We start from the raw sequence: 13527 nt of genomic DNA on the forward strand, positions 1-13527 counted from the left end.
GAATTAGTTGTTCAGATTTGCCTGTAGCAATCTTATTTGTGTGATGTTCTTCGGGTTATGATCAATTTATTTCATTCCCAAACATAAGGTATGATTTTTATGAATTTTGGCATGGTTCATTTTTCCCTCACAGATGGTATTTTTTTAATATTATAAAAATTCAATCTTTTAAAATTTTGTCCTAGAACTTCATTTCTCCCCCCCTCGATTGTATAGTATCTGGTACATGATAGCATTTAATAATGAATTATGAAACTCACATTTTTTAACTGAATAGTTATATCTGACATAATATATGGCACTTAATAAATGTTTATTGCATTAAAAAAGACTATTTTTCTCTTCCAACATTAGAAACTGATTTTTAGCATACAGTACTATGAATCTATTTGATTTATAGCCATCATGCAAGGTAAAAATGCCATTTATGAATAAAATTAGTCACATTTATCAATATATGCCATAGCAACATGCCACAGGTAGTAGTAGCCTTGGCTTACTGTCTAACATCAGACTCTTTGTACATAGATGTAATTACATAAAAACCAACAATAAATGATTAAATAATGCAAACAAAGCATTAATTATACTTAAGCACCAAAAAAAAAAAAAAAAAAAAAGGAAGATGGTATGAGATAAAATCTTTACAAAAATAAACATGACTAAATTTCAAAACTGGGCTAACTTGAAGATCAATGAGATTCAATATTTTAAAACTATTTTTTGTAGAAAAAGAGAAATTCTTAAGACATAACTTTTAGTTCGGTATAAATGTAGTCAGAAACTACTTAATATTTTTCATGAACCTTGGCTATCTGAAAAACAAGTAACTTACTTTGAGCCCATCTGTAAAGTCGTTCATAGGAAGTTTCTTGAAGCAAGGCCATCTGTTCCATAATTTCTAAACTAAAAAATTTAAAACACTCATTATGATTACATAAGTGTGGAGCAATAGCAACATTTAAATATCTAACTAAAAAGATGATTAATTGCAATTCAGTAAAACCATGTTTTTGTCACTTTGTATAACTGGTAGTACATTTTTATGTGTAAAATATTCTCACTTGAATACTTTCAATTATATAGTGTCATTTTGTTACTCAAATAAAATGAAATCTTAAACATTTCAAGAGGTAAAATATACTGGGTTCCTCTCTCCATTAAGAACAACAATTCTATCTACATTCACTCACAGTGTTATATCAAATATTATTATTATTATTATTATTTTGCTGAGGCAATTGGAGTTAAGTGACTTGCCGTGGTTCATACAACTAGGAAGTGTTAAATGTTTGAGGAGACATTTGAACTCAGGTCCTCCTGACTTCAGGGCTGGTACTCTATCCACTGCACCACCTAGCTGCCCCTCAAATATTATTTTTTAAAGAATTAAGAATGAGTGGAGAAAAAGTCAACAATGTCAAAAGCAATGTAAATGTATTTTATTATAAATTTACTTACCCTGCGGTTTGTTGGTTTGTTCGCAAAAGGACTTTGACGTCATTATGAATTTGTTTTACTCTTCCTAATGCCTTGAAAAAATCCTTAAAATAAATAATATGATTAAAGCATGCTCATTTTTTCTAAAATTTCACATACTCAATCTAAAATGTGACTGTAGAGACCATACTTAAACATCCTTTCATCTTCTTTATGGAATCATTCTAATTCAAAACAAAATTTATATGTTTCTCATCTGAACTCGGAGAATCAAAAGAATTTCAAAATTTGAAGGGGCCTCAACAGCTATTTAACTCTACCCACAACCAAAAAAGAATTCCCCTCTACAACATACCAAAGGTCAAACAATCTTTTCTTGAAGAACTTCTAAAGGATATAATTATTATATTTTGACAGATCTGTGATCTTCTCAATGTATATAATTCTTTTGAACAAAGAAGACTGCAACCCATCTAAACCTTTTCATCTTCTGTGATTCTCTCCATGTTTTCCTGTGAAATCTGTTTTTACATTTAAAAGTCCAAAATGCCAGAAAGATTTCTCTAGGCATGAGAGAATTATATACACTGTTGATTGGCGAATAAGTCACTCTTGTGTGTCATATGTCTGTGTCAATCATGTGTCAGTCATATCTTCATTTCTAGTCATACTTCTCTCTGATAACATTCCAAATATCAGATCAACTCTATATTTGTTTACTCAGTTGTCTATTACAGTCTATATCACACGATTTTTCAGGGAGGAGAGAAAAAGCTGAACTTTTTCAATGATTATTGGTCCTTATTTAGAAGATCTACCTTCTTTAAAGGCTTTCTTTTAATGAGATACCTACCATACACATGTAAATATCATGATTCCTTGAAACATATAAAAACAGAAATAACTTTATTCTATCACCTGTTAAAGTCAAATAAGGTGTTTTATCAAATATGGTTTATCAAATATCAAATATTACAGAATACACAGAGTCCAAATATACAGAACACAGAGTCCAAAGAGATTACTAGTCCCTATTTGTAAGCCCTTTTATGGATAGCAAGTATCTGGATATGTTCTGTTCATGAATGGCATGGTTCTAATTTTATTAAGTTCTGGAAAATTGCAAAGTCTCAGAAATAAAGTTATCTTACAATTTAGCACCTACTTTGTCAATTACTGTTGCACTGTCTACCATTTTTTCCCCAACCAAGCTCCTCAAGAACAATAATCACGCTTTCTCTTTCCTCTGTATGCTTCAGAATGCTTGTTAATCACAGTGTTAGGCATAAAGCAGGTCCTCGATAGAGAGGACCTTTTTTGATCGATTATCTAAGTCAAAATTTCCTCATTCTTTGGAAATGTCTTGTGCCTTAATCTGAAGAAAGAGACAATATTTTTCTTTGAAGAGTGCTACTAGTAGCTCTCTCTTCTCTAACATTCAACTTTTCCTTGCCAAGAAGCAAAGAAGTTGAGCTGCCATAGTATTCCCTAAAATGAAAATGTCACTAAAGTACAGGAGGACTACAAATTTCAATAAAGAATGCTTTTGTAAAACTTTAATTCATATAGTTAGTTCTCCTTTTCAACGAGACAGGTTCACTTTTAGCCAAGAGAGGGATGGTACATTCTATCAAGATGAGGATGATGAGATAAAGAGAAAGAACATATAAATGGTCTTTAAATAGTCAAAGGACTGTAATGTAAAAAAGTATACATATATATTTATGCATACACATATATTCATTATTATGTTTGTGTGTGTATATATGTAGACTTAATCTCTGTTACTCAAGAAAGCAGAAATTAGAGGGAAGCTAACTTTTGACTCAGTATGTGTCAGAATTTTCTAACAATAAGAGTTGTCAAACCATAGAACATCCAGGATGCCTGCCAAAGTACTGAGCAGTGTATCACTGGAGGTATTCAAGCAAAAGCTTGATCACACCCTATCAAAGATGCTATAAAAGTGTGAGTGATATTTTAAAATTCCTTCCCCCACCCACATGAGCAAAAATGTTTGTAGTAGCCCTTTTAAAAAAAAAAAAAAACTTCTTAAATGGTATTTTATTTTTCCAAATACATGCAGAATTTTCAACATCCACCTTCATAAAACCTTGCGTTCCAGATTTTTCTCCTTCTCCTTTCCCTTCCTTCTTCCCAACACAGCAAGCAAGCAATCTGAAATGGGTTAAATTTTGTGCAATTATTCTAAACATATTTGCATATTCATCATGCTAAGAAAAAAAAAATCAGATCAAAAGGGATAAAAAAAATAAGGAAAAAAACCAAACAACAATAAGGTGAACATAACTATGCTTTGATTCACATTCATTCTTCATAGTTCTCTCTTTGAATGTAGATGACATTTTCCATTACAAGTCTATTTGGATTGCCATGAATCACCTCATTACTGAAAAGAGCCACATCCATCAGAATTGACCATCACATAATCTTGGTGCTGTTTTATACAATGTTCTCCTGGTTTCTACTCAATTCACTTAGCAGCAGTTCATGTAAGTCTTTCCAGGCTTTTCTGAAATCATCTTGCTCATCATTTCTTATAGAACAATAATATTCCATTATATTCATATTCAGCCAATCTCCAACTGTGGGACATCCACTTAATTTCCAGTTCCTTGCTATTACAAAAAGGGCTGCTACAAATATTTTTGTATACATGGGATCTTTTCCTTCTTTTATGATCTCTTTGGGATACAGACAAATTACAAACACTGCTGTATCAAAGGGTATGCATAGTTTTATAGCATAATTCCAAATTGCTTTCTAGAATGTCTGGATCATTTCACAACTCCACCAACAAATGTAGCATCCCTTCTTGTAGTGGCAAGGGACTGAAAATTGAGTGGATGCTTATCATTTGGGGAATGTCTGAATAAGTTATGATACATGAATATAATAGAATATGATAGTTCTATAACATATGATGTGCAGGCTGATTTCAAAAAGGTCTTGAAAGAGTTACATGAACTGATGCTACGTGAAGTAAGTAGAACCGAGAAAATATTGTACATAATAACAAAATTATGTGATGATCATTTGTGATGGACTTGGCTTTTTTCAACAACGAAACAATTCAAGGCAATTTCAATAGATTTGTAATGGAAAGTGTCATCCACCTTCAGAGAGAGAACTACGGAGACTGAAGATAGATCAAAGCATAGTATTTTCACCTTTTTTTGGTGGTTGTTATTTACTTGTTTTCTTTTCTTTCTCTCCCCCCCCATTTCGATCTGATTTGTGTTTGTATGTGTCTATACAGCAAGATGAAATATGGAAATATGTTTAAAAGAACTGCACATATTTAACGTATGTCGGACTGCTTACTGTCTTGAGGAGGGGAGGAGGAGAGAAAGAAAAATTGGGAACACAAGTTTTAATGCTGAAAACTATCTTTGCATATATTTTGAAAAATAAAACACAATTAAAATTAAAAAAAAATCTTCCTTCCCCTCTAAATAGTTACAATTTTATAAATACAAGAAAATTCAGGAATTGTGCATTGATCACATATCACCCCAAGCTGAGAGTGCAGACACACCAGTTTAGGATTTGTCTTTTTCAGGATACAGGAAAGAATTTACTTTAATTTGGTCCAAAGCCACAAGCTATTCCAGCAATGTAGCACTAGAATGAATTCAATGTCTTAACCTGGTGATGATTCATAGCTGCACTGAAAACTATCTATCAGTCAGATCTAGGCTTTCTCCCAACATGAAAGAGATGCCCCAACTCAAGTAAAAGCATAACAATCTTTGTGAGTGGGTAAGTATGACATAATTTGCCAGGGCATAATGCACTTTATATACTTTTTCCTTTATCCTTTCTATCACTGTCTCATTATATTGTCTGCATGTCATCTCCAACTTCCAAGTAAACAGAGCAAAGATGTTTCATATTTTATATATGCCATAAAATTTAGATTTTTGCATAAGTCCCATTTAGCAATAATAATCAAGTTAAAACTATGGGATAAAGACATCTATTTATGTAGTTTTTATAATACCAAGATTTTTGGATAATACTATTCAGCAATTTTTTTGTTTGTTTAGACCTATAATTTAATGAGAGAGTTATTGGAAAATAAATTCCTTTAACCAATGTAGATAAGCAACTCTTCTAATTCAATAGTTTCCTGGGACATTGAGAAGTTAATTGACTTGACCAGGTTACTGATATCGGAGACAGCTCTGAAACTTGGGTACTCCTGACACTCAAGACAAGGGGTCCTCAAACTACGGCCCGCGGGCCAGATGCGGCAGCTGAAGATAATTATCCCCTTCACCCAGGGCTATGAAGTTTCTTTATTTAAAGACCCACAAAACAAAGTTTTGTGTGGCCCTCCGACAGTCTGAGGGACAATGAACTGGCCTCCATTTAAAAAGTTTGAGAATGGACCCCTGCTCAAGACCAACTCTTAATCCTATACAAGAGGATATGTTTTTTTCTTTCATATTAAGAGTATATCATTAATTAAAGAGCATTATGGTCCCACACTGGATAAAGAACAATATTTTGGTTGCTATAAGGGATTTAGAAAAGTCCTCTGCCCATAAGAAATTTACAATCTAATTGAGCAAATAAAATATAGAGGAAATAGCATAAGAAAATTACAGTCAGAACAAAAACAAAAAATCATTCAGTACATAGTAAATTCATAAATTATCATAGGAGAATGTATATAAAATGAAATGATATTAACAAAAGATTTCAAAAGAATTTTTAAAACTTGCTCAATTTTTTTAATCTCTTAAATTAAAAAAGAAACATAATTTGGGCTACAAATGTTATACATTAAGTGCATCACTTAAAATGAGGAGTGAAATAGCTTAACTAATTAATTAAAAATAATAATAAAAATAAATGGAATTTTCAAAATCACTAGTCTAGAGAAAGGATAGAACACTGGTTCTAGAGTTAGAAGACCTGGATTCAAATTCTGTTAATGTTTATTGGACATTGGCCTGAATTTTCTTATCCTCATTAAAATGAAGAGATTTGATTAGATGGCTACTGAGATCTCCTCCAGTTCTAGCTCAATGATCCTATGTTCAAGGAAATAATATTATACAAAACATTTTTGAAAGAAAAAGCTATAATAGAGTTTATAATGAAATTTCTTTTAAACCCTAATTTTACTTGCTCTTTCTTACCTAAATAAATCATGAGAAAGCTAGATCAAAACTGTCTCTAATTAAAAGTGAGCCTAGAAAGTTTTAATGGTAGAAACAGGGTTTGAGCAATTTGTTTTCTATTCACAAGAAGGGATAATGCAAAAAAAAAAAAACTATCTACAATAGGAAAAATGGAAATTTATCCAAATTTAAAGTTAATGTCCTTAACCCTTATCAGAAAAAGGACTGATTTTTTCTCTAAAAGAAGAAGGAGCTGAAAGAAAAGGCCACACATGAGCCATTCCAGCTCTGCCCCCGCCCACTTAATACTTCATATTTGTAACCTAAGAGTCTTTAGTTTTGATGTATTCTGATAGTTAACTTTAAAATCTACAGATTTTAGAATAAATTTTAAGAGTGCACTTAAACTTTTTTTTTCATATTGGAATTCAACTATGTGAAATATTACTTGAAATAAGTAGGCCAGAAAGTGATTTTTTGCATTTTTGTTGTTCCTCTTAAGAACAGCTATCTATGTGATTCCAAAAGACCACTAATGAAAAATACTAACCATCTTCTCATGAAAAAGTGACAGACTAATATGTAGAATGAAACATGCATCTTTGAATATGACTAATATTGAACTTAGCTTGATTATGCTTATTTATTACAAGAATGTTGTTTTTCATTTTTGTTGGGGAAGGGCAAAGTAGGAGGGAAAAAAAATAAATGCTTAATAATTTAAAAATTAATTTAAAAAGAATTGTTGGAATCCTTACTAACTGCTAAGTAATTAGAGTTGATCTAATCTTACAAGAAGTTGTTTTGGCCAGAACCTGAAACAAGGTACTAAGTAGAACTAATCAAGACAAGGCTTGTGTTCCCACCTTTACTCATTGGACTCCACAAGTATGCTAGCTTCACAAAGTACACTTTCTAACTTCAAGAGAGTTCACACCTCCCTTAAAGTCATTGGGCCAGAGAGCACTATGGGAGAAAACCCATAATCCCATTCTCTCAGAAGAGGCAGATAAAAAGCCAGCGATGAAGGATCTATGGCAGAATACATATTTTCCTCTTGGCTGGCTGATCGCGCTAGACTCGAGAGAAACGACTCTGCTGCAGAGAACACTTTTGGGATTTCAGTGGAGCTACGCCAGAAGCCCCTCTCCGCGGCAAATTGGTGCCTGGGCCCCCCAGAAGGAGATAAGAGAGATCTTCCATCTCTGTTGGAGGCAGAAGAAGGCAGAGGCAGAGGCTGAAGGACAGAACCTTTGGATTTGGAGACATCCGAAGGGCTCTAAGCCTCTAAGCCGGCTGTCCTCTGAGAACAAACTCCAACATTTGAACTCTAACATTTTGGCGCCCAAGCGTGGGAACCAAGGACCCTACTTTCACAAGAAGTCTCCAGTGACCAGGAACTGAGTGAGTACAACCTTTTTTGGCTGAAATGGGACAGATCCTAGGTAAAGATTCTCCATCCCCCACCCCAACCCCCCCAACCCCAGACCCACCCAGGAGTGGTGCTATAGAAAGCCTGCTTAAGCTGATAGAAGATCAAGGGCTACTTGTAACTTGGGGACAAGCAGCTAGACTTCTGGCTACATTAAAACGCACCTCCCCTTGGCTCTTAGAGGAAGAGAAAATCTCTCTAAAAAACTGGGCATTGGTTGGTCAACAGCTCTCCGCATATTACAATGAAAACGGTCCTCGTTCAGTTTCCATTGAAGTATTCTTTTTATATAATACGATACAGATGGCCTTAAAATACCGTACTTGTTCTAGGAAAAAAGAAAAAAACTCTAGGAATAGCCAAAAGGGGAAGCCTGAGATAAAGGAGGAAGACAAAGAACAGATTAATGGCCATATCCCCACAGGGCAGGGAGACTTAAGTGAGGCTCAAGGGTGGGGTGAATCTGAGGCAGCCTCAGCCCCACCTGAGGAGCAGGTAATTGACTTTCCTTCATCAACTCCACCCTCCTGGATGGAGGGAGGAGGGGTAGTGGGGGGGGCAGTGACAGCAACAGCACCTCCCCCCCAGCATCCAGCACCTCCCCCCAGTATCCAGCACCTCCCCCCAGTATCCAGCACCTCCTCCCCGCATCCAGCACCTCCCCCCCAGCATCCAGCTGCTCCTTTGACTAGATTGCAAAAGGGACTAATTAAGGCCAGAGAAGAAGGGAAAAATGTAGCAGAATTTCAACACCACATTTTTCCTGTAATTCAACAGTTTAATTCTTCAGGTCAAGAAAGTAGAAGATACTCACCTTTTGATATAGAAATCCTCAAAGACCTGAAAAAAGCTTGCACTCTTTATGGGCTACATCAGCTTATGTTAAGATGCTATTGCAAAATTTGTCTTTTGAAATCTTGACCCCTAATGACTGGAAATCGATAGCAAAAATATGCCTAGAACCTGGACAGAACTACTTGTGGCTTTCTGAATATAGTGAGCTCTGTAGGATACAAGCCCAACAAAATATTCAAAGTGGAGTTCATACTGCAATCACCTGTGACCTACTAACAGGTACAGGTCCTTATGCAGATGTCGCAGCACAAATTGGTTATTCTGTAACAGCATATCAGCAAATTGCTGATAATGCTATCAAAGCGTGGGCTTCTCTTCACAATAAAGACGACAAAGGGGGGGCCTTCACAAAAATAACACAAGGGCCAAATGAACCCTTCGCTGACTTTGTGGGACGCTTGCAGACAGCTATCATAAGAACAAATGGAGAAAATGCAATAACAGACATCTTGATAAGGCAACTTGCTAAGGAAAATGCTAATGAGGTTTGCAGAAGAATTATACTAGGACTGCGCAAGGATGCTCCTTTAGAGGAACTCATAAGACGCTGTGCCACAGTGGACACAGGTGCCTTTTATAGCCAGGCTATGATGCAGACTTCCCAAAATCCAAACATGAGAAGACAGAATCCCTCTTGGCAAGGGACTTCCAGAGAGACTCGTAGATGCTTTCAGTGTGGAAAAGTAGGACATCTGAAAGCTCAATGTTGGTATAGAGATAGAATGGGAAGACAAGGTGGGAGAACAAGACCCCAAACCCCATGTCCAAAATGCAACAGAGGCTTCCATTGGGCCTCAGAATGCAGACAGATTCAGGGAAACGGGATGAGGGGCCCAGCCCCAGGGCCCAAGGCAAAAAATACTTGGGGCATGATGGCAGCCAATGGTGCACCCAGAGAGTGCCTAGAAGTCCAGTACCCAGACATGACCAATCAGCCAGAAAGCCATATGATGGGAGAAGGGGATTACACAGTCAACCAGCCAGGAAGCAACCTGATGGCAGAAGGGAATTACAATTGGGGAGAATAGAGCTATATGCAGCTGGGACAACTGAGATACCCCCTGGAGAGGTGAAATCTGTTCCTCTCCAGCCTATGGATCCCTTACCTCCAGGCACAGTAGGCTTGACCATTTCACCTTCTTGTATGTACAAAACAGTGTCCATCCACACACTGATGTGGGAAACTGGGGATGTGTAGATAATATCCCAGTCACTAATACAGGTAGTCAATGTGTGACTTATCACCCAGGAGACGTAGTAGCATCAGGGTTACTCATACAGAATCCTAATAAGCAGCCTCGTGATAGTCACCCAGGTTCTGACTCCAGACCACAAAAACCAGAAATATACTGGACAGCAGCAGTAACGGCTGACCGACCTATGCTCACTATCTATATAAATGGCCTACCATTGGAAGGATTGGTAGACACAGGTGCGGATCGTACAGTTATTAGAGGTGCCAGTTGGCCCAGTCACTGGCCAAAGATTAAAGCAGATACCTATATGTCTGGAGTAGGAGGATCAATAGCAGCTGAAGTTAGTGCTGCCCCTATGAGATGGACTTTTGAAGGCAAAACAGGAGTTTTTACTCCTTTTATAGTTGAAAAAATCCCCATCAATCTGTGGGGAAGAGACGTTTTACAACAATTGGGGTTAAAAATGAGTACTTCGGTTTTTTAAGCAGGGCTGCTGTTGAAGGCCTGCCAACACTTTCACCTATTCCTATCCAATGGAAAACTGATACACCAGTGTGGATAGAACAGTGGCCCTTAAGTAGCGATAAAATTCAGGCCTTATTAGATATAGTACAGGAGCAGCTTGAACAAGGGCATTTACAACCTTCTCTAAGTCCTTGGAATTCACCAGTGTTCGTTGTAAAAAAGAAATCGGAAAATGGAGGATGCTCACTGATTTAAGAAAAGTGAACGAACAGATGGAAACTATGGGAACTCTTCAGCCTGGACTTCCATCTCCTACTCAGCTTCCTAGAGAATGGCCTCTTTGGGTTATAGACATCAAGGATTGTTTCTATTCCATTCCTCTGGATAAGGAGGATATGAAGAGATTTGCCTTTTCGGTGCCCAGTGTCAATTTAGCTGAGCCTTATAAAAGATATGAATGGACGGTTTTGCCACAGGGTATGAAGAACAGCCCCACTATGTGTCAAATGTATGTTGCTGCTGCTCTTGCTCCAATCAGAAAAGCATTTCCAAAAGTTATGCTATTACATTATATGGATGATATTTTGGGATGTGCACCGGAGGAACAAATTCTAGAAGCATGTCTACAAAAAACCATAGAAACACTAAGATACTACAAACTTCATATCGCTACAGAAAAAATTCAAAGGCATGCTCCTTTTCAATATTTAGGATATGAAATATATCCTAAGGCACTTACACTACAAAAACTGTCTTTAAGAACAGAGAGGTTGAACACCTTAAATGATTTCCAAAAATTAATAGGAGATATCCAATGGATGCGTCCAGTATTAGGTTTAACTACCAATCAATTGCAACCCCTATATGACATTTTAAGGGGAGACACTGCTTTAAATTCACCACGCCGGCTTACAAAAGAAGCTCAAGAGACCTTGAGAGAAGTTGAACTGGCTTTATCCAATGTAGTTGAGAGAGTAACTCAAAAACCCTTGGAAATATCAGTTTTTGCTACAAAAGAAGCACCCACAGCAGTCCTTCATCAAGGAGACAGTGTGATAGAGTGGGTGAACCTCCCAGCACAACCAGAACAAAGCCTTACGCCTTACCCAGTGCTTGTGGCTAGAATTCTATTAAAGGCCATTAAGCGAGCAGTACAATTATCTGGGACAAGACCTGACAAGATATATACCTTCTATACAAATGCACAAATTAATGTATGCTGTGAAACCATCCCAGAGTGGCAGATTTTATTGGCCATGGCTCCAAATTTTGCACATGGATCTCCATTAAAGATAACCAGACTACTGCATAATTGGCAATGGATTTTTGAAGAGAAGGTTTCTAAGGTTCCTCTTGAAGGACCAACCATTTTTACAGACGCAGCCAAACAAAATATTTGTGCTGTATACTCTCATGATCTAACTGTAAAAAGAGTAGTCAGAACTCCTTTTCAGTCCACTCAGCAGAACGAATTATATGCGATCATGCTAGCTCTCACTTATTACCCAGGCGACATAAATATAATATCTGATTCAGCCTATTCAGTAGGTGTGGTACAAAGAATTGCCACAGCCCAAATAAAATTTGCAGCTTCTAATATATATCAGCTCTTTAAGGAACTTCAAGAGCAAGTGAGAAAGCATCCAGGAAAGATTTATATCCTGCATGTCCATTCACATAGTGGACTTCCAGGTCCTATTTTTGATGGAAATTCAAAGGCAGATAGCCTTTTAACTATGTTGGCCAGTACGCCTTTATTTCAGGAGGCCCAGGAATCCCATTCTAAATACCATCAGGCTGCTCGAGCTTTGCGTTTACAGTTTGGGATTACAAAAGAAGAAGCTAGGAGCATAGTGAAAAGCTGTACAGCTTGCCTTCCCTTCCACGCTCCTACACTGCCTCCAGGGAAGAACCCTCGTGGTTTGAGACCCAATGAAATCTGGCAAATGGATGTGACTCATTATAAATCTTTTGGTCGTCTGTCTTTTATCCACGTTGTGGTAGACACCTTTTCAGGATTCACTTTTGCCATACCAGCAGCAAAAGAGACAGCCCGAGTGGTCACTGAATTCCTCATTCAAGCATTCGCAATTATGGGTGTGCCACAAGAAATAAAAACAGATAATGGACCGGCATATACCTCCAAACATTTTGAACACTTTTGTGCACAGTATAAGATTCTACACACTACTGGCATACCCTTCAATCCTCAAGGTCAAGCAATAGTAGAAAGAAGAAACAGAGACATTAAGACACTCCTCCAAAAACAAAAGAAAGGAGGAGCCACGGGTAACCCTAGAGAACTTCTAAATTTAGTTCTCTATACCATTAATTTTTTAATCTTTGATAAAGATGCACTGGCTCCAGCAGACAGGTTTTATAACCCACCAGAAGAGCAGTGTCCAGTGCGAGCAGCTCCACTATCTTTAGATAATCGCCAGGTGATGTGGAGAGACCCAGAAAGTGGTGAATGGAAGGGACCAGATAGACTAACTGCTTGGGGGAGAGGATTTGCTTGCATCTCTACAGGTGGAGAAGGAATCAGATGGGTGCCTACGAGCCGCATTCGCCTTGTCCATCGCAGAAAGATGGAGCAGACCCTTGAAACAAAGGAGAAGACCCAAGAAATATCGGGTGGTTCTGTTGCTGATTGTGCTCATAAGAATTATTAGATTCCTGGCACATGAACTAATGGACAATGGAATCCTATTGGACTGTTTCTAGGACTTATGGACATGTGTAAATTTTCAGATTGATTCTTGTTATTTGTTACATTACTACTAGCCTGTGTTATATTGCTATGTGCTCATGTAAATTATGTATAATGCCTCCCATATTGATGGATTTATGTATACCATGTATATCTGTTACAAAGTTCTGGCCCATATTGATGGATTTATGTGTACCCCCTCAGAAACCCCCTATGTTTTAAAACAAAAGAAAGGGGGAGATGTTGGAATCCTTACTAACTGCTAAGTAATTAGAG

General features: G+C 37.1%; 1 protein-coding gene across 1 annotated transcript in view; it reads right to left on the reverse strand.

Moving 5' to 3' along the window:
- COG6 (component of oligomeric golgi complex 6) overlaps positions 1 to 13527 on the reverse strand; it is a 116115-nt gene that overhangs the window by 75360 nt on the left and 27228 nt on the right. Inside the window, exons 6-7 of the mRNA XM_051987395.1 lie at positions 1462 to 1544; positions 836 to 906 (exon numbers count right to left, since the gene is read on the reverse strand). Of these exons, the coding sequence (XP_051843355.1) occupies positions 836 to 906; positions 1462 to 1544 (154 nt within the window). The remainder of the gene's footprint in view (positions 1 to 835; positions 907 to 1461; positions 1545 to 13527) is intronic.

Source organism: Antechinus flavipes, chromosome 3 (genome assembly GCF_016432865.1).
Source record: "Antechinus flavipes isolate AdamAnt ecotype Samford, QLD, Australia chromosome 3, AdamAnt_v2, whole genome shotgun sequence".
Classification (NCBI taxonomy): domain Eukaryota; kingdom Metazoa; phylum Chordata; class Mammalia; order Dasyuromorphia; family Dasyuridae; genus Antechinus; species Antechinus flavipes.